This window comes from Somniosus microcephalus, chromosome 20 (genome assembly GCF_052327205.1).
Source record: "Somniosus microcephalus isolate GS21.2 chromosome 20, FLI_Smic_1.0, whole genome shotgun sequence".
NCBI classification, from domain to species: Eukaryota; Metazoa; Chordata; class Chondrichthyes; order Squaliformes; family Somniosidae; genus Somniosus; species Somniosus microcephalus.
The window spans coordinates 44,215,410-44,237,044 of record NC_141006.1 but is presented as its reverse complement, the minus strand read 5'-3'; the positions used below and the strand labels follow the sequence as shown (position 1 = coordinate 44,237,044).

At 43.2% G+C, this 21,635-nt stretch overlaps 1 protein-coding gene and 1 long non-coding RNA gene across 3 annotated transcripts in view; one reads left to right on the top strand and one right to left on the bottom strand.

Annotated features, from left to right (window-relative positions):
- Positions 1-357: 357 nt before the first annotated feature.
- Positions 358-3,378, bottom strand: LOC147103180 (uncharacterized). Its single transcript, XR_015072907.1, has 2 exons — positions 3,092-3,378; positions 358-753 (listed from the first exon to the last, which is right to left on the bottom strand). It is a non-coding gene; the product is annotated as an uncharacterized LOC147103180 (long non-coding RNA).
- A 72-nt stretch (positions 3,379-3,450) lies between these two features.
- Positions 3,451-21,635, top strand: part of tekt2 (tektin 2) — a 28,917-nt gene continuing 10,732 nt past the window's right edge. The window contains exons 1-8 of one of the 2 annotated variants that reach the window (XM_085962559.1): positions 3,451-3,559; positions 6,051-6,225; positions 7,245-7,370; positions 11,607-11,812; positions 13,480-13,623; positions 14,704-14,818; positions 17,268-17,375; positions 18,981-19,124. In XM_085962559.1, coding sequence (XP_085818685.1) covers positions 6,070-6,225; positions 7,245-7,370; positions 11,607-11,812; positions 13,480-13,623; positions 14,704-14,818; positions 17,268-17,375; positions 18,981-19,124 — 999 coding nt within the window. In that variant the 5' untranslated portion in view covers positions 3,451-3,559; positions 6,051-6,069. Of the gene's footprint in view, positions 3,560-5,201; positions 5,292-6,050; positions 6,226-7,244; positions 7,371-11,606; positions 11,813-13,479; positions 13,624-14,703; positions 14,819-17,267; positions 17,376-18,980; positions 19,125-21,635 lie in introns of those variants that run through there. The other variant, XM_085962560.1, reaches the window with a different exon arrangement.

Here is a 21,635-nt window from a genome sequence, read left to right as displayed (position 1 = left end):
GTTCCTCCTCCACATAAACCACAGGCGATGATTTGAGCCATAGCATGTATTTCAATTCACTATGCACCTCTGATGGCAGCTTGATGAATTCTGACAAAAGGAATCACAATTTGTACCACTGACCTAGCTGAAAGGGAAAGCTGCTTTTTAGGTGGCTGCTAAGATGTACACACTTGGGTATGGGTAAGTGGATTCCCTATCCCACCTGCCCCTCTCCTGTGGAGAGGTACCTGGAGCTTCCAATTAATGGTCTCCCTGCCATATGCCCAAAATTCAGAACTCACCATAAAATCAATCACAGCTACATCAACCAGTTGCAAACTAGATCAAAATGAAATATTTCTATTATAAACCATGTACCTTTCTGAAGGATTACAAATATTTTATTGCAAATTCCTTCTTGGTGGAAATAACTTTTGGTACTTTGCAAAATATATAACTTAAACTGCATTTTTGAAAAGCAAAACAGAAATGATCATTCTCATTCATTCAACTTCAGCATGTCATCCTCAACTCATCCAGCTGTTCATGGACATTGTTAGCAGCCAGTGTCAACTAGAGTTGATAACTCTGGTTGTGAAGAAAACTAGATTCACATTCTGTAATAGCCAGTTCCAGTAAAGTTGTTCAGCTCATTCTTGTTGAGGTGCATGTTGTTCATGGTAGTGGTATAGTGACAATTTTAGAAGTGAGCATACTGCCCTTCCAGGGCTTGTTGAGGCACGCTCCGCAGAATATTTTTTACCTGTGACGCTTCATTTGGGAGCAGAATTTAATATATTTAGTGGTAATACTGCAAAATGCATTGTCAAAATGAAACATTTACTGGGGGTGAGGGTTGGCGGGGGTAACCAAGTATTACATTTAGTTGCAATTGTAAAAGTACTTCCAAATGTTACACTGCTTTACACCTCTGAGAGAATAGTTGCTTGCAGAGAAGTGAACTTGATCCAGCCTGTTAGAATTGCTGGGACCGACACCAGGAGCATCCCCGCCAACTTAATGGCCTGCGGGATTGTTGCTACGGCGACAGCCGCAACACGCCCTTCTCCCTTTCTCAATTCACGACACAATTCATACTGTGCTGTTTCAGCGGCTGGAAAGTAAAACATACATTTCTCTCCTGGATGGTACAGCCCAGAAGGAGGTCATTCGGGTGGCAATAACTTTTGGTAAATGGGATAGCACCGACTACACACCTGGTCCGAGGCTATATTTTGAACATCCCTGATTTTAATCGCTCCACCATTGGTTGCCGTGCCTTCAGCTGTCTAGGTCTGAAGCTCTGGAATTCCCTCCCTAAACCTCTCCGCCTCTCCACTTCCCTTTCCACCTTTAAGACGCTCCTTAAAACCTACCTCTTGGACTTTTGGTCATCTGCCCTAACATCTCCTTATCTGGCTCGGTGTCAAATTTTGGGTTTTTTTTGGTAACACTCTTGTGAAGTGCCTTGGGATGTTTTATTATGTTAAGGAAGCTAAATAAATATAAGTTATATTTGGTGTTAATGTGTAAGTGATGTTTAATGGCCTTTGATGTGTGATACCAGGGTAAGTGTGGCGGCAAGCTGTTGGTTGAGAGGAAGGAATTTGTGTGTATTCTCGAGGATCCTGGTTGGGCATATACTCATTGGAATTTAGAAGAGAGAGGTGATCTTATTGAAACATATAAGATACTGAGGGGGCTCGACAAGGTAGATGCAGAGAGGATGTTTCCCCTCGTGGGGAAATCTAGAACTCGGGGGCATCGTTTTTTTAAATTCGTTTATGGGATCGGGGTGTCGCTGGCAATGCCAGCATTTATTGCCCAGCCCTAATTGCCCTTGAGAAGATGGCCTTCTTGAACCACTGCAGTCCGTGTGGTGATGGTACTCCTACAGTGCTGTTAGGTAGGAAGTTCCAGGATTTTGACCCAGCGACAATGAAGGATCAGCGATATACTTCTAAGTCAGGATGGTGTGTGACTTGGAGGGGAACTTGGAGGTGGTGGTGTTTCCATGTGCCTGCTACCCTTGTCCTTCTAGGTAGAAGAGGTCGCGGGTTTGGGAGGTGCTGCCGAAGAAGCCTTGGCGAGTTGCTGCAGTGCATCTTGTAGATGGTACACACTGCAGCCACGGTACGCCGGTGGTGGAGGGAGTGAATGTTTAAGGTGGTGGATGGGGTGCCAATCAAGCAGGCTGCTTTGTCCTGGATGGTGTCGAGCTTCTTGAGTGTTGTTGGAGCTGCACTCATCCAGGCAAGTGGAGAGTATTCCATCACACTCCTTACTTGTGCCTTGTAGATGGTAGAAAGGCTTTGGGGAGTCAGGAGGTGAGACACTCGCCGCAGAATACCTAGCCTCTGACCTGCTCTTGTTGCCACAGTATTTATGTGGCTGGTCCAGTTAAGTTTCAGAATAAAGGGTCGCCCTTTTAGAACTGAGATGAGGAGGAACTTCTTCTCTCGGAGGGTCGTAAATCTGTGGAATTCTCTGCCCCAGAGAGCCATGGAGGCTGGGTCATTAAATACATTTAAAGTGAAGATGGACAGATTTTTGCAAGATAAGGGAGTGAAGGGTTATGGGGAGCGGGCAGGGAAGTGGCTTTGAGCCCAAAATCAGCCATGATCTTATTGAATGGCGGAGCAAGCTCGAGGGGCCAAGTGGCCTATTCCTGCTCCTATTTCTTATGTTCTGACACCGCGGCAGTTCCTTGAGTTGACACAAAATACGACTTGGCCAATCGTCTGCAGTTGTAGCATTCCATTGACGGGAGCAGATGTGGCCATCCTTCCCGTTCTAAACGGTAAACCAGGAGTTTGTGTAGGCGATAAATTCCCAATCTTAACTTCCGCTCTGGAGATGTTATCTAGAAGTGGGCTCAGGCTCGAACGGGGATGGGAGATGGTGCTCAGCTACGTCTGGCATTGGGCGAGGCCTGTGAGCAGGTTTTCAGGTTGCTCGCTCGGTGCAATACTCATTCCACGTGCATCAGAAAGGACCAACGTGTTCACAAACACACACGTCTGCCTGACCTGATGAGTGTTTCCAGCATTTCCTGTTTTTATTCCAACATCTTCACATTTGAATACCTGGCATTAATTGCTTTATTCACCTCATACATCTGCTCCGAGTTCTTCAACGTCTCGTTGTTTTAGTTGAATTTTAAGCTCTCGTCTGAATTCAAGTCACTTCAGGTTTTAATAATCATTGCACCCACGCATGGAGGAGCGGCCAGTTATCTGAGGACTGGACCCAATATGTCGTGGATCTTGGCGAAATTTTCAAAGACTACATTCTCTCATAAATGATCTCAACATTAACAAAGAACAGGGTTTAAATTATTGATACAGGGCTTGCTGAAGTGGCCACGTGTGCTGCAGGCGTGTTGTTGCACTTTCGGTTGCCATGGTTGTGTTTGTCGAAATGCCGCTTTTCTGATTGGTGCGAAGGGTCCGGTCTCCTAGCAACGGCGCTCGTGTTTGGGAAGGAACGGGTGGAACGCGCGGTGGGGAATCGAGACGGCGGAGAATCGAGACGGTGATCCCGAGAGCCTCTGAACAACAGCCCCACAAAGTGCTGGGTAAGTGCCTGGGTCACAAAAAATACCCAAGTCGATTGGTGTTGCAATTTCTTAGTGTGTGACTTCAGTAACAGCAACGTTTATTTTCGTTTCGTAGAGTCGAATCCTCAAATAACAGGATTCGTGCTTCCAGGTACTGCAGGATTTCATTATAAAACTTTAGGAAATGTTTATCTTTTAAAGTAGCAGGGCAAAACCTGTCGATTGCCCCGTAGCCGAGCATAAAGCAGACAGGCCCTAGATTGAATCCCGGCTCTATCCTGAGTGACCTGACCCCAACCCAGGCAAGCACTAGAAGACACTAGGGTAAGAAAGAGGAGAATCAACAAAGATTCCTGGTCTTGATTGCTTCCAGTGGCTTGTGCTGAAAAGTGTACCTGGATGGACATTGGGTGAAGGCCAGATCAGGTTCGGTACTGATGAGCTTCATGCAGCTAGCTTGCATGTTAATACTCAGGGGTCCAGGATCATAAATTGGCGAATGTGCCTCAACATAAGTTGCTGTTTTGATGAATGGAGGAGTAAGGAGAAACAAATCTGATGGAAACTTGGGGAAGAAAAATAATCTGTATACTGTACTTTTTTCAATTTAAAAAAAACCTGGTGAAGGGCCAAATTGCAGGACATCACCAAGGTTGAAAAGGGTTTGAAAGAAAATGATGTCAATCAGGGAGCAGTAATTAAGTGAATTCAGGTTTGGATTTTTTTAAAGTATCTAGACTGAAGGAGGAAGGGAAAACTGTCCCTCCCTACCGTTACAACTTCCCCAACCCTATGTGATATTTCACGCCCTCTACTCTTCTGATTCTGCGCTACTGTAAGTTTGCCTCCCTCTCCACTCCGCTGCATCAGTGTGGAGTCTTCATCCATCAGAGCCCTGCACTCTGCAATTCCCTTCCTAAACCTCTTTACCTTGCCACTCTTCTCCCCTCCTGCAAAGGCCTCTCCAGAACATCCCCTTTAACAGTGTTTGTGATCAACGAACTAATTTCTCTTCTACTTTATTCTACATAATATCAACAAGGCTGTGAAGTGCTTTGAAACATACTGAGAATGGGAGGGGTGTTTATAAATAAAAGTTCATTCATTCCTTCCTTCCCTCCCTCCCCTTTCCCTCTCCGTCATTCCTCTCCTCCCTTCCTCCCTGTAAAGTACATTGAAGTGTTTTATTATGTCAACACTGTCTAAATGTAAATTGTTAATGATGGTGAGGAAAATAAAGTTTCATAATTTTGAGATATGGGAAAGAATGAGAAAATGCAATTTTTTGGTTTAAATGCTGTGAGAATGCAGGGAAAAGGAAGAGAATGGGGGATGGTGTCTTTGCATCTTGGTAGGAAAGTTCAGAGGTGCACTTACCATAGAAGTATCAAAAGAGAGCGAAGAAAAATTGAAACACAAAGGCTGGAGTTGAGCGGTGATAGAAAGATCACCTCTTAGGGAAAAAAAACTCTTCATTCTACCCTGGTGGCTGACTGGGACCAGTAATTTGAGTCTTGGATAGATTTAGGTTTCATAGCGAGTTAAGAATTGCATTCATCATGAAACAGGAAACCAAGCATCTTGAGGCAGCTCTAGAAATAGAGGAGATGTGGAAGTTCTATTTGAGATCAGAAGAGATAGTGGGGCCAACGCTATCACAGATAAAGCAGGACTAAGGGTGGAGGTACGAGGTCATAGCTGCTGGTTAGACTTAAAAGCTGTGACTATGAAGAATTGAAAGAAACGTGATGTATGACAGTATTACAGGCAATCATTCAGTCTTTGAGTTCATGTATTAATACTCAAGAAATAACAACAGAAGTCACTGGAAAAACTCAGCAGGCCAGGCAACATCCGTGGAGAGAGAAATAGAGTCAACGTTTCAGGTCGAAACCCTTCATCAGGACTGAGAGAAAAAGGCAGGAAATGAAACAAATTAAAAGGCAGTTTGGGGGCTGGGAAATGGGGGAGGGGATGAAAGAAGAGACATTAAGAGATATTCAAGGTGAGACGAGATAGTAATAGGACAGGTAAAGAAACAGACAATGGCCCTGGATGAAGTGTGAAATGCGCTGGCAGAGTGAGAGACAGCTGCCTTGTGGGGGAGAGAGAAGAAAAGGGAAAGGCACAAACCAAAAGTGTGGATAAAAAATATGAAAATATAATCGGGGCCGAGGTTATGATCTGAAATTGTTGAACTCGATATTGAGTCCAGAAGGCTGTAAAGTGCCTAATCAGAAGATGAGGTGCTGTTCCTCGAGCTTACGCTGAGCTTACGTATTAATACTCAAGCTTTGCTTTTGCGTTTTTCATCTAAACCCTTCAATTGGATTGATGCTTTGTAATCCAGGGTACCCAGTCTGTATCCTCAGTATCATTGGTATTAGAATGCGGTTTTGTTTTTTGTCTGAAGCGTGCTGAGAATAAACATATCATTGTCACTAAGAGAGGAGAAAAGTGCTCATCCCCAATCAATCCTTTAATAATTCTGAAGGTTTTTTTTTCCCAGTTGATTTCACAGTGGCAAAATGGCAACTCTGAGTTTAAAGTCAGCTCAGAGGTACACTGTTCCAGACTGGTTCTCCAACAATAACCAGATCTCAAACAATTCAGAGCGACAGCGTTATATGTCCCATCAGATCCGCCAGGAAGGCAGGGCCCTGCGGAATGAAACCAACAACCAGGTAGGAGTCAACACCAGATTTGAGCATTCCGTTTATGAGTGAGTTAATGCACAGTTAAATGTTCTCATTTTTTGATGTATTGTGGAACTATGGTAAAGGTGCTCAATTCAAGGCTGTGTGATTGCATTTACAGAAGCACAGACTCTGATTTGAGCAAGATGCAACTTTTTGAAGCCAAATTCTGAGTAAATGTAAGACACAGAAAGCATTTCTCAAATTTCATCAACAACAGGAAGAGGCTGCACTGTGCAGGTGGAGGCCATTTGGTTGCTGTTTCTGACAGCAGCCAGGAGGTCAAAAAACATGTGGGAATTTGAGCTTATGCAGGCAATTGGATCAAGCTTCAATTGCCAGGTAGTAGATCCATCCACTGCTTACTCTAGCGATTTAAATCAACTGAACTCGCAAATATGGCTGAGTTCAGCTGAGGGCAAGTTGGGCAGTGGCGAAAAGCACGCCACACAACTTAGGCTGGGGCTTGGGAGGAGAGAATAATTGGGCTCAAATAGTTTCAGATCCAATATTAGTCACCCTTATCAATATTGTACTTGCATGCATGTCACTTGTGGCCTTCACTACCAAATGGCTTTAGAATAGCATCTCCAAAACAACTTAAGCTATACTGTAGTAATAAATATACATATTACCTCAGACATGTAGAAAGAAACAATGGCTGAGTGATATTGGGGCAATTGAATTGGGTGGTTCTGGTCACTTTGTAAACTACTCAAACATTGCTCTCCTGGTTTGTGACAAAATTAACCTTTTCATTCCATTGCTCTCTTGTTTCACTGCCACTGATTTACTATCCTACACAGAATTCATATTTGGAACTGTGCTGTTAAAGGTCACTGTCTGCGAGTAATAATAGGAAACTGTTTTATTGGGTAAAGCTTACATAGAATATACAGCACAGAAACGGGCCGTTCGGCCCAACCAGTCCATGCCGGCGTTTATGCTCCACTCGAGCTTATCAATCTGTTGGAACTGTATCTGAATATTTTTTATCTTTGTTGCAGACTAAATGGGATCAAGAAGACAACAGCACCAGACTCGCCGAACGTATGGATCATGTGGAGCGATGGAAAGAAGTTTTGGAGAACACGCTTTGCGATATTAACACGGAGATAGATGCTTTAAGCAAAGTAAGTTTGTACTAAAAGCTCCACAATTATCTTGCAAATGGTATCGAGATCCTCGCTTCTGGGTGTTGTGGTGATGCAGCACATTGGCAAGAGAGGGGCAGGGGCTTGGGTTCAAAGTACAATATTTGAGAGCTTCCACTGGCAGAATTTGAGCATTGAGGAGGGGGGAATACTGGGGAGGGGGGAAAGTATGGACGTTTGTAAAATGGGACAAAAAGAAGTTTTAAAACACTAAAAATATTTTGATACTGCAGTAAAAATCATTTTTAAGAATCTAATTCCAAACATAAAATAGAAATGGAAATGTTCAACTTCCTGATACCTCAGTGGGTACATGCACTGCGTGGCACAGACTGAGTTGTATAGATCAGGAAGATCCCAAATTTGATCTTTGGTCTGTCTGAATGGAGTGGGAAACCTAGGCCTCGATTTTAACACCCTCCCCCTCCCCCCCCCACCGCCTCCCTGCACAAGTAGTCCTTGGGCTTCCCCAGCCCCGACATCCCCACAATCTTCGGGGATTCCCCAGCACCAGCCTGCCCCGGCTGATCGCTGAAAGAAAAACCTCCCCCTCCCACCATAATTTAAAGAAATCCCCTCCAGCCGCTGACTGCTGAGGAATGTGCCCGCAGGTCCTCGGCAGCGGCCAAATTTACATACCCGCCTGCCGGCCAAGTAATCGATCTGGCTGGGTGTCGTGCGGAACTCTGCAGAGTTTTATTTAAATGAGGCCCTGCCGTTTAGATAGCCTTGCGGGTTCATTGCCCATTACTGGGCTCCGCCATACCCTTCCCACCTCCCCATTAATATCAAGGCCCTCATCTCTCTCCCCCACTCCACTGTATCTGAATGCACGAAGCATTCGTAATAAGGTAGATGAATTAACAGCGCAAATAGATGTAAACGGATACAATATAATTGCGATTATGGAGACATGGCTGCAGGGTGACCAAGGCTGGGAGCTGAATATCCAAGGATGTTCGATATTTAGGATGGACAGGCAAAAAGGAAAAATAGGTGGGGTGGCGTTGTTAGTAAAGGATGAAATCAGAGCAATAGTGAGAAAGGATATTGGCTCAGAAAATCAAGATGTAGAATCAGTCAGATGGTTTTTTAGACCAGTACATTGAGGAGCCAACTAGGGAACACGCTATCCTAGATTGGGTATTGTGCAATGAGAAGTGGTTAATTAATAATCTTGTTGTGCGGGGTCCTTTAGGGAAGAGTGACCATAACATGATAGAATTCTTCATTAAGATGGAAAGTGAAGAAGTCCAATCTGAAACTAGGGTCTGAGGTATGAGGAGTGAGTTGGCTATGATAGCTTGAGGAGCTTCATTAAAAGGCATGACATTTAAGGAACGAATGCATGAATTGCAACAGTTATACATTCCTTTCTGGCACAAAAACACAAAAGTAAAAGCGGCTCAACCATGGCTAATAAAAGAAATTAAAAATAGTATTAGATCCAAAGAGGAGTCATATAAAGTTGCCAGAAAAAGTAGCAAGCCTGAGGATTGGGAGCAGTTTAGAGTTCAGCAAAAAAGGACCAAGAGATTGATTAACAGGGGAACAATAGAGTATGAGAGTAAACTTGCAAGGAACATAAAAGCGGACTGTAAAAGCTTCTACAAGTACATAAAAAGAAAAAGATTAGTGAAGGCAAATGTAGGTCCCTTACAGTCAGAAACAGGAGAATTTATAATGGGGAACAAGGAAATGGGAAGCAATTAAACAAATACTTTGGTTCTGTCTTCACGGAAGAGGACACAAATAACTTCCCAGAAATGCTAGGGAACCAAGGGTCTAGTGAGAAGGAGGAATTAAAGGAAATTAGTATTAGTAAAAAAATAGTGCTGAAGAAATTAATGAGACTGAAAGCCGATAAATCCTCAGGGCCTGATCATCTGCATCCCAGAGTACTAAAAGAGGTAGCCATGGAAATAGTGGATGCATTGGTTGTCATCTTCCAAAATTCTAGAGATTATGGAACAGTTCCTGCAGATTGGAGGGTGGCAAATGTAACCCCACTATTTAAAAAAGGAGGGAGAGAGAAAACAGGGAACTACAGACCGGTTAGCCTAACATCAGTAGTAGGGAAAATGCTAGTCTATTATAAAGGATGTGATAACAGGACAATTAGAAAATATCAACAGGATTAGACAAAGTCAACATGGATTTATGAAAGGGAAATCATGTTTGACAAACCTACTGGAGTTTTTTGAGGATGTAACTGGTAGAATAGATAAGAGAGAACCAGTAGATGTGGTGTATTTGGATTTTCAGCAGGCCTTTGATAAAGTCCCATATAAGAGGCTAGTGTGCAAAATTAAAGCACATGGGATTGGGGGTAATATACTGGCATGGATTGAAAATTGGTTAACAGACAGGAAACAGAGAGTAGGAATAAATGGGTCTTTTTCGGGGTGGCAGGCGGTGACTAGTGGGGTACCGCAGGGATCAGTGCTTGGGCCCCAGCTATTCACAATATATATCAATGATTTGGATGAGGGAACTAAATGTAATATTTCCAAGTTTGCTGACGACACGAAACTAGATGGGATTGTGAGTTGTGAGGAGGATGCAAAGAGGCTTTAAGGCAATTTAGACAAGTTGAGTGAGTGGGCAAATACATGGCAGATGCAGTATAACGTGGATAAATGTGAAGTTATCCACTTCGGTAGGAAAAGCAGAAAGGCAGAGTATTATTTAAATGGTGATAGATTGGGAAATGTTGATGTACAAAGGGACCTGGGTGTCCTTGTACACCAGTCACTGAAAGGAAACATACAGGTGCAGCAGCCAGTTAGGAAGGCAAATGGTATGTTGGCCTTCATTGCAAGAGGATTTGAGTACAGGAGCAAGGATGTCTTACTACAATTATACAGGGCCTTGGTGAGACCACACCTGGAGTACTGCGTGCAGTTTTGGTCTCCTTACTTAAGAAAGGATATACTTGCCATAGAGGGAGTGCAGCGAAGGTTCACCAGACTGATTCCTGGGATGGCAGGACTGTCGTATGAGGAGAGATTGGGTCGCCAGGCCTGTATTCACTAGAGTTTAGAAGAATGAGAGGGGATCTCATTGAAACGTGTAATATTCTGACTGGGCTAGACAGACTGGATACAGGGAGGATGTTTCCCCTGGCTGGTGGGTCTAGAACGAGGGGTCACAGTCTCAGGATACGGGGTAGAATATTTAGGACTGAGATAAGGAGAAATTTCTTCACTCAGAGGGTGGTGAACCTATGGAATTCTCTACCACAGAAGGCTGTGGAGGCCAAGTCACTGAGTATATTTAAAAAGGAGATAGATAGCTTTCTTGGCACAAAAGGCATCATGGGGTATGGGGAGAGAACGGGAATATGGTATTGAGATAGAGGATCAGCCATGATCATATTGAATGGCAGAGCAGGCTTTAAGGGCTGAATGGCCGACTCCTGCTTTTCTATGTTTCTAAAGACTAGGCACTGAAGTCAATTGCAAAGCCCTCACTGCAGCATGAACTGAGATTGGCCAGTTCAACAAAGATCACAGGTCAAATCTGGGACCTTCCTGGTTTGTATGGTTCAGGAATATATTTGGTGTTTCATTTACCCATAGAGACACTGAATATCATTCTGCCAGCGCATTTCACACTTAATCTAGAGCTGTCTTTTGTCTCTTTACTAGTCCTATCACCATCTCGTCTCGTTTTGAATACCTCTTAATGTCTCTTCACTTCTCTTTTGTTCTCTCATCCCCATTTCCCAGCCCCCAAACTGGCCTTTTAATCGGTTTCATTTCCTGTGTTTTTTCAGTCCTGATGAAGGGTTTCGACCTGAAACGTTGACTCTATTTCTCTCTCCACAGATGTTGCCTGGCCTGCTGAGTTTTTCCAGCATTTTCTGTTGTTATTTCTGAATATTTCTAATTCATTCAACCTGATCAAAAATTATTGCTCTATATATTTTTTAATTATGCATTTGTTTCCTACCCCACTTCTCTTGGTCTCCCATTTCAGCCATATACCTGGTCAAGAGGACAGGTCACCTATTCCTGGCCTCTGTCAAGGCATCTACAAACATCCTGAGGTGACTTTCCTTCCTTTTGGCCTTTACTTTGTACCCTGTGACGAGGAGTTTCTCCCAACAGTTGCTGTATTAGAATTCTCTGTGGAGGCACGGGGTGTTCTTAATGTACAATTGAGCAGTTTTAGGTCTATGTGCTGATTTCTGCTCTCTCTGGTCCTTTCTAGGGTAAGGAGGAAGCAGAACGCGCTTTAGAAGCCAAGAATCTGAATCTGGATGTTGCCATCGAGTCTCTGACTTTACGGGAAGGTCGGCAGGACATTGATCTTGTGACGGACCAAGTGCATGAACAGCTTCTTAAGGAGGTTGAGGTGATCGACGGCTCAAAGAAAGCTCTTCAGCAGAAAATCAGTGAAGCTTTTGAACAACTCTGGTATGTAAAGACAGTTGTGTACTGAGTATTTCTGATTATTAGTGACTTGTCTTCCATTATTTGTATCCAGCATATTCGGTACCATATTAAGTTAGCCAAATCCAGCATCTAAAAGCTCATTGTATGTTCACGTTCATTCAGAACTCTGCAAATGCCAGTCTGTAGCCAGCTACTCCTGTGATTTTTTTTGTTTATCCTTTTTAGTCCCCCCTCAGCCCTCTTGCAGAAGTGCCTAGATTTTGCCTTTTGGATTATCCATACCTTTACCACCTCTAGGCTCGAATTCTCCAACGCTTTGTCCACCTTTCTTCACCCTGCATGAACTTCAACTCTTCCAAAACTCTGCCGCCCACATCTTGTCCGCTCTAAGTCCCATTGCCCTATTCACCCCTGTTCTCACCAAATCCCATTGGCCCCCATTCTCCAAGTGCATTGAAATGAAATGTAAGGATAACCTCACCCAATCACTGCAACTTTATCCATCCCTATGCGACAGCCATAGCCTCTGTCCTTACAACTTTGGCCTCTTTACCACCTTCCCTCCCTCCATTCCAACATCAGTGGCCAAGCATTCAGCTGTCTGTCTCCTACCCCCGGAACACACTCCCAAAACCCATCTGCCTTCTACCCCAACCACAACAGCCTCCTTAAAACCTACCTCTTTGACCAGGCTTTTGGTCACCTCCCTTAATTCCTCTATGAGTGCTTGCCATCTGTTTGCACCTCTGACGTAGCTTGAGAAATTTACCATATTAAAGGCACTATATAAATACGCTTTGGTGTCTACATAACCAAACCCATGAGGTGCCCTAGGTTAACCTAAAATCAGGTGGTGCTTAGCCAGAGATAAGGATGTAAATAATTGTAACTGTGGGATATCCTTGATACATTTACATCTTAGCTTCCTCTATTCCATCATCAGTGACCAAGTATTCAGCTGACTGGATCCTACTCACTGGAATGCTCCAGTATTCATCTGGGACTTTTAAATTCTCTATGTGCAATGCTTCCCTTTAATTGAAGTCCTTGACTCACACCCTCTCCAGTGCTGTGTGCAGGAGTTTATTAAATTAACCCAGATAAGATGTACGCTCCTTACCCACTTAAAAAAACATATCTAAAAAGTATTTCTCCATTTGATGTCTTGCACTGTTGTCACACCTCTACATAGATTTCTCCTTCAGCTGGTGGACCGGGACAATTATTCAGCCTGGTTTGTGTTTGGCTTAGTAGCTGGTGTACCTCTTGTACTGGTGCTTCCAGTGACATCCTCCTTCCCCAAAAGATGAAACTCCATTTGTGACCTGACCAATGAAGAGTAATTGGGTTTGCCAGTCAAGGCTCGAATTTGAACTCACTACCCTGCACCAGTAGATTTCTCTGTGTCTCGGGGTCTGTCATTACTGATTTAAACTTCCTATCAGATACTGTTCTTAATGTTATATTATCTATAGGTTTTCTTGAGGTTTTTGTTTCTGAATGGAGTTGCACATAGAGTACTGAAATGGTGTAGTGAAAGGGTAATATGGACAATAGTACCTCATGTGATATGACATCACTCGATGCTACATCATGATTTATGAACAGTTTTTTGCAGCAGATTACTAAGATGTATGTTGTATAATGTACAGAATGTATTTACAGTATGTACTGTTCTTTGTTTGCAGTTTGTTGATGGAAGCTCGTCAGCAGCTGAACTTCGATATCAAGAATAAAAAGGAAGCTTTGGATATTGATGGAGTCGCCCTGTCACTCAACAATAATTCCTCAAATATCTCCTTCAAACCAAACCCACTGCGTATCCCTCCGGGGTAAGAAATACCTTTGTATTTTCCAACTCTGATCCGTCTGAACTTTATATCTCTGTATATTTTAATTTCAGTTCCATCCTTCCCATCTCCCCCCTTCCCAAGCAATTTTTCCCTTTTTGTCAAGGCGCCGACTCATGTTGGGGTACAGTTCCATGGGTACCATCGGTCGTGCAGCACACTACCAAAGTAGCTATTCTTTCTGTGAACTGAGATATTGACTGTCAGCAGTTATTCAACTGCTAGAGCATCATAGCTGAGACACATTTTGTCCTCATCTGATATCCATACACACACATGCATTGGTAACTGGATATTATCAGGAGCAGGAACCCTGGTTCATTTTATTCCTTCTCTACCCTGAGGATACAAAGGCTAATTGTAGCATCCATAATGTTGCTTGACTGAGGTCACCTAAATTAGAGGGATTGAACTTGAGACTACCTCACCAGGTGGTGAATTTACCCACTGAACCACTGTGACAGAAGATTTTTGTACATAACATTGGGTTTATGATTTTCTGTTTGATGTTGGAAATAAATGTTTTCATAAAATGGTTCCTTTGCAACACACTAAGGAATCAAATTTTCCCCACATTTATCCTCTTCCCCCGACTCATGCTAGGGTATAGTTTTATGAGCAACGACAGCCCTTATTATGTTCCCCAACTGAACACTTTTCATGTGTAAGCCTAGATACCGTGAATGTCGACAGGCAATTTCACTGTGAATATCACAGGCAAACTGATCTTGTCCTTACTCAATATTCAGTGTATTTTCCAGCAGGGGTCACGGAATAGTCAACCAGAAGTCAGTACCCTGATCCTGAGGCCAACTGTAGCACCTGAGCTGCTGTCCTAGCTGAGTACCTAACTCAGCATAGACCTTCCACTGATCCTGGTCCTTTTCTGGTCAGTGTGGCTCAGTACCACACCGTGCGCAACCATGCACTTTCCCAATGAACCGCCATAACGAAGTTTCACGTGACCGCTGCAAGGAGGAGAGAAGAATAAACTAAAAATTGGGAGGGGGGACAAATGAGCACACTTTTCAATTATTTTTTTTGTTGCCCTGTTATGGGTAGCTCCACCACATCACAGCAATGGGATATGTTCAGCCGGTACAACAAGGATCGTGCAGAGGCAGAGATGAAAGCTTCGACCAATCTTCGTGAAGTGATTTCAGCCACCATTAAATATGTAAGTCTTAATGAGAACTTAATATCTTCAATTTTTAGGACCTGGTGTTACAAAAGCAGGAATTAATGTCACGGATGTCTGTCTAGGTTGCATTTTCTCTTCTCACTGATGCTAATCTTGTGTAATATAAATGCGGAATTAAAACTGCTTTGCTGCCGTGTCTGGTTGGGTCCCTACTCCGGATTCAGGCTGCATTTACACTCTGACTGTAACTTGTAGTGTTAATGTGCCCTAAATTTCCTGGTACAGGAATGTGACCGCCCCACTTTCTAAATAAAGATTCCACTAGTGAGAATAAAATATTTCACACTGATTGTGACATAATCACTATATTTATTCACTCAGTGCTGGCTTTTTCATCATTCTTTTGTTAAATACTTTGTGTAAAAGGAGAGGTACAAAAGAGGAAAGTTGAAGGAGAGGTTCTAAATTTACGAGATAAATTATTCACTCTGTGAATTAAACCTCGCAGGGAAGGGGTGTTTGTGTCAAGGGCGGGGATATTTAGTGCCTGGGCATGTTGAAATGTTAGTATTCAGAGGAAGCTCTTCCAAAGACTGCTCACCTACCAGTCTGGATTGGATTGAGGGAGAGAGGTGGTGGTCTGGGATATTATTGTATGATCAGTGTCAGCCGAGACTCAGTTGGTAGCATCCTCGCCTCTGAGTCAGAAGGTCGTGGGTTCAAGTCCCACTCCAGGGACTTGAGTACAAAAATCTAGGCTGACACTCCAGTGCAGTACTGAAGGAGTGCTGCACTGTCGGAGGTGCCATCTTTCGGATGAGACGTTAAACTGAGGCCCCATCTGCTCTCTCAGGTGGACGTAAAAGATCCCATGGCACTATTTCGAAGAAGAGCAGGGGAAGTTATCCCTGGTGTCCTGGCCAATATTTATCCCTTAATCAACATCATTAAAACAGATTATCTGGTCATCATCATGTTGCTGTTTGTGGGAGCTTGCTGTGCTGTGCGTTTCCTACATTACAATAGTGACTACACTTCAAAAAGTACTTCATTGGCTGTGAAGCGCTTTGGGACGTCTGGTGGGGTCTTCTTCACCAGAGGGAAGAATTGCAATTCCTCACAGATAGTTTATCAGCCTTCCCAGATTCCTCTTCTGCAGCAAAGCCCCGCGCACCCATTGTCCCCTTACTTGCCCAGCGCCAATGGCTTCCTGTACCCCAAAAATCATTGTCCACTTGTTCAAATCCATTCATGGCCTCACCCCATCCAACCTCTGCATTCTCCTCAAATCCAACGTTCCTCGGACATTGGCTATTTCTTATTCACCCCCACCATTGGCAGATGTTCAGTGAGTCTCCATCCTTTGGAACTTGCTCCCAAAATTCCTCTACCTCACCACTTCCCTTCTGCTTTGCACAGCCTCCTGAAAACCCTTCTGTGCTTCACTTCATCATCCTAGCCAATGCTTTCCCCTATTTTCTTCAGTGTCATTTTTTCTCCAAAGTATTCAGAGATGTTCTCTCTGTGAGGAGCACTATATAAATTTAAGTTGTTGCTGTTACTATGGTAATAAATTCCCCCAAATTAAGTAAAAAATAATTTTGCATGTAAATGCAGCTTTAAAATATTCAGTATCATCAGTACAAGCTCAAATTCATGTTAATATCAAATAAATAAAAGTTACCCCAATGTTTAGCTGTTTCCTTCAAGGGAGAGAGTAGGAAAAGAAGACCATATTTTCCGGAGAACATAACCGTACAATGCAGTGATCATCAATAAATCCTGATTGATTTTGACAGAGTGATAACAGGACATCAAAAGTTTCAGGTTCACTCCCTGGTCTGTGTTGATCTCAGCTATGACATCAGTGAAGGTGCTTTAATTGACCCCAGTGTCCCTGGGCTAAGGAAGGTAAAAATCCTGGGTTCCTGCTCTTAATGGCTATCCAGTGAATCCCGCTACTAGAAAATGCAAGTGTGTGGGCTTCAGGAAAGAAGGATAAAAAGTAGACGAATGCAAATCCCAACAGGGATCCAGTTCACATGTACTTTACTTTCTGCAATCCGTTGATGCCCTTGTACATGCTGTCCATAATTCCTTGTGTAAACAAATCTATCTTTATTAAGTTCATTCCCATGCCCCTCCCCCCCCAATTTAAAAGCCTCTATTTTGTGACAAAATAAACCCCAATTTGAAGACCAGTAATTCTGCACAGCTGACATTGTGTTAGACTTGTATGATGATGCTTCATGGTTTAAGCCATTGTGGGAATACGCTTCATCACTGGGAGGGAGGGAAAATTAGAGGGTCAGCCATCTCATGGAGAGCAACTCATCCTCCTCGCAGCAGATTATAAAGTGGCACAAACAATGAATTGTAAATGTCGGGGCGGGGATATTTTAGAAAGGGGAAAGGGCTAGCAGATGATAAGCATCTTTTAAAATTAAATTACCTATAAATTGTCTCCTGATTTTTGTCATTGCAGACCGATAATGAAGTGGAGGCACAACGGGTTGCCACGGACTTTGCCTTCAGGAAGAGAATTCATGAGTTTGAACAGGCCCTTAATGACTTGAGATGGCAGGAAAAAAATGTAACAGAGTTCATTCTATTTAGAAATAAATTTTTCATATTTATTTGTATTGTAACTTTAAAACAAAAATACATTTCTAATCTATAAGAAAGATCTTTCTGTAACAAAATGACACTCACAAGATCAAAGATAATTTTATTTGCCTGTACTGGTACTGGAATCGGATACCAATGCCGAGCCTCTCGCTACTGATTAAAAACCTTGGTGGTGGGAGGTCTGTTCATTAGAACACACTACACCAACCCAGAGATTATCACTTTGAGTCTTAAGATAAGGGAGGTGGCAAAGTAATGTGACATGTTGCGCTTGGCTTTGGTATAATGCCCATTGTGTTGCAGTTCCTTATGGAATCATAACATTTACAGCAGAGAGCGAGACCATTTCGCCCACCACACCTGTGCCAGCGCTAGCAGTTTAACTTGAGCAATCTGTTGTAATCCCAGTTCCTTGTCTTTTCCTTATATCCTTTTATATTCCTTTTTGATGCACTTATCCAGTATTCCTCCCTCCTCCCTACATCTTAACTGTGTTGAAATCAAGACTTATCGCATTGGCCCAGATTTTGCAGTAGGATATCGGAGCTCACTGTTATTAAGGAGTAAATCAGACAGCAACTTCTGGTATCCACACATGCGCAGCTAAACATGGAAATCCAGAAGTTGCTGTCTGAGTTGCCCTGCTCCCCCAGAAGCTTCACTAGAACAATATCTCGCCGAGAGACTCAGCATTGAAACACACGAAGGGCATGAAGTTGTGGTACTTACCCACTAGATACCCACTAAACACGCCAGAAAAAGTTAGGGCTTGTTCATTCAAATGTAAGTACATTTTTAATGGTGTGATAAGCCTTAATTACTACCAAACAACCTCTCTGGCACTGAAAATTTACTTTCACAAGTGTGGAGTCTCATTCCTTCAGATTTTGACTATTGTTGGAGATTTTATTTAATTTCTTTTTCATCCTGTCTCTCTTAATTCCATCTTTCTTTCTCGCTCTTTTAATTCGATTTCTGTACATGATTTGGCATTGAATTAAATATTCGAACTTACACTTCCTGGTTCAGACTCTGCACGCCTCAGTAAGGATTCTTCAATCTGATTGGTTGAGGAGACACGCTGTTGCTTGCCCTGTTCACACAGGTCCCAGATCCCCTGTAGAAGGAGCCGCGCCGTATCGGACTCCCGATGACCATAAGCTGCCACGCAAAAGCCCACTAAACGTCTGTGGGCAGCTGTAAGCGTAATGAATGGCGAGCACAGTTCGTTCGCCACTGACCACAAAATCCGGGCCAATGTTTTGCTTTTCTAAATCATTCTTTCCCAATTTCTCAAAACTACCTCTTGTCTACCTCTTCCTCCTACAATCTTCAGGCTTTTAAAACCCAAGCTTGCCATCACCCAACGCTGCTTTTTGATTTATCACATCATTTTTTTAACCATGGTTGTGTCCTACACAAGGCTCTTTATAGTGGCTTTTCAATTTGAAGAATATGCTTGTGGTCTACAAAATGCCAGATTCAAAAAGGAAAGGGTTGATTTTGTGAAGCGACTTATTCTGTTTTCCTGATAAAACTATCAGTGTTCTGTGTCCTTTTTCTCACTCAGATCTTAGAGGAGATCGCAGATCTTGAAGAGGATATTCGACGCCTTGAAGCTGATCTTCGAGCTAAGGCTGCCCCTTTGAAAGTGGCTCATACAAGACTTGAGACTCGCACCTACAGACCCAATGTTGATCTCACCAGAGATGAAGTAAGAATAAAAGTTTATTATGTTGTTTTGTGATATTTCCAGCTCATCTAGAACGCTTAATCAAGAACATACAAGACTGTAAAGACTTGATAGGTTAACGAGGCATACTATTCTGAGCATATTGTTAGGATAATGATAGGGAACTGCATCTGGAAGAACTTAATGCTTTCACTATATGCAAAGTGGGAGAGACATTTGGAAGTAATTGAGTCACATTCAGGAGATTAAGGGTTCTTGTCCCATAATTTCCTGGTACATATGCATACTAGCACACTGGCCTCTGTTCAACAGGCTTTGTTATGTCTTGGCTAAGTACCAAGTGGTTAGCTTTGTAGAAAAAGGCAGTAACTGGATTCTCCACGCAGTCCTCATCCCTGCTGGTTTGTTTTTTCAACACCAGTTTTCTCCTCTCCTCTCCTGAAAACACAGAGTTATGATTCCAACGGTGTCCACAATTCCCTTCCTTCATCATATATATGTGTGTGTGTGTCAGCAGCCTATTATGATTATGGGAGAATGACAGCCATGCCTAATTCTGCGTTTGCCAAATTTACACACACACAGTTTCCTCCAAGGCTCTTGTGTTAAGTGATCAGGAAGAGGAGCCTTGGCGGATTTTAATTCTTCCTCTCCCAGGGCCTTCGAGGTGAACTGTAATAGCCTGACGATCTGCCTTGGCGGAGGTGAGCTAGCTCAGCACAGCTGAAGATTGAACCTAGGACCTGGTAACATGCACTTACCCACTAAATCAGGGGTATTCAACAAACTGTTCCACCATTGGAAGACCAGCAGCCAGGTGGCTCTCTGACTGCAATTCCCAAAAGGTACAGCAGTGTTTCTGGTATGTGTTCCCAACAAGCCCCTGTGTTTGGTGCCTCTAACCTGCCTATCCCGAGTCAAATGCTGCTGCCACTAACTCCCCTGCCCGAGTGCCTTTCTCTACCACAGTTTCTGAAACAAAATGAGAGAGAGGCAATAACAGACGAGCAAGAATGGGGAAGAGAAAAAAAGCAAGAGAAAAGTAAAATAGCAAGGTGGAAGGAGGATGGATAGACAGACATGAAGGAGGTGGGGAGAGTATTCAGTAACTCCAAAGAGCACAAAATAAATTGGAAGTTGGATGTGGTGTTCAATCATGATACAGGCCAATGGTTTGCAAGTTTCATGGACAATGAATGGACTCACGAAATGGGATTCCCCAAGGACTAGTAAAAATCCTCAAATCCTATGTAATGGAAGCAGAATTTGATCACCATAAACCAGTGGTGTTAATTATAATGGATGTGATCCCCAAACACCAGTAAATTTTCTAGAATTTCATATAATTGAAACCAATTGCACTTATTGGGCCATGATAAACTAGTTGCCATGATTCCAACTCTATCTGACTTAAAAGTGAGTTCATTATTTGTGGCCCACTTTCCAATTGTGGTGCACAGATTCCAGCCCACTGCTATAAACGTTTGGATGCTGCTGTAACTAAGCCATCAGGGGAACAGCCCACGTTCCTTTGCTGTGACTCAATTTGGTGTTTTGGAAGCAGTGTTAAGATTGTCAAATCTTGAGCACTTCTGTCGCAGGAGAAAAAAAGCAGCGAGGCGAAACGGACAAATTCTGGGTTTCCCCACTTGAATTGTTGATCACTTTGCTCAATTGTGATGTGGCATTGATGCCAGTCCATCGATAAATCCACAGCAACAGGCTGTCCCACCTTCCTCGTTAGGTGAATGCATGGCGCCAAGCAGCTTGTCCAACAGACTGTCCCACCTTCCTAGTTAGGAGGTGAATGCATGGCGCCAAGCAGCTTGTCCAACAGGCTGTCCCACCTTCCTAGTTAGGAGGTGAATGCATGGCGCCAAGCAGCTTGTCCAACAGGCTGTCCCACCTTCCTCGTTAGGAGGTGAATGCATGGCGCCAAGCAGCTTGCCAAGGACTGAATATGTAAAAAAGTGATCAACGGTCCAGTGAGAGTTATTTTATTTTTATTCCGTGACAAAGATGTCAAATCTGAACTGTATACATGCTCAGTGTTTTACCCCACTTCTTTCTCTGTCCACCCCCCAAGTCACTTACTCCATTTCCTTCTAAAAACTTTCCCCCAAGTCACTTACAACTGCACTTTCAAACTCCCAGCTGCCTAGTCTTTGACGATCCATTCGCAAAAATACTTCTGCAGAGATTGGTTTATTCAACCACGCCACCTTTGTCTCCAGCAAAACTTTAAACTCTTTTCCATACAAATCATTCCCCAAAGTATGGTCCCATCTTCATTCACATAAATCCAAGGGGTGGAGACTTGAGCCTATCTGTTGCGCAACTGTTGTAGCCATCCATCACCAGATCTGGTTGGATCACATCGTCAAGAGCCATCAGGCCTCACTCGCTTCTGCCAAAACTGCACGCTACTCCAGAATTATTCTGGAGAGCACCGATAACACCTGGTTTCTTTTCTCCATTACTAAGAGGTACAGAGTACAAAAGTGTGGAAATTATGATGAACCTGTATAAAAC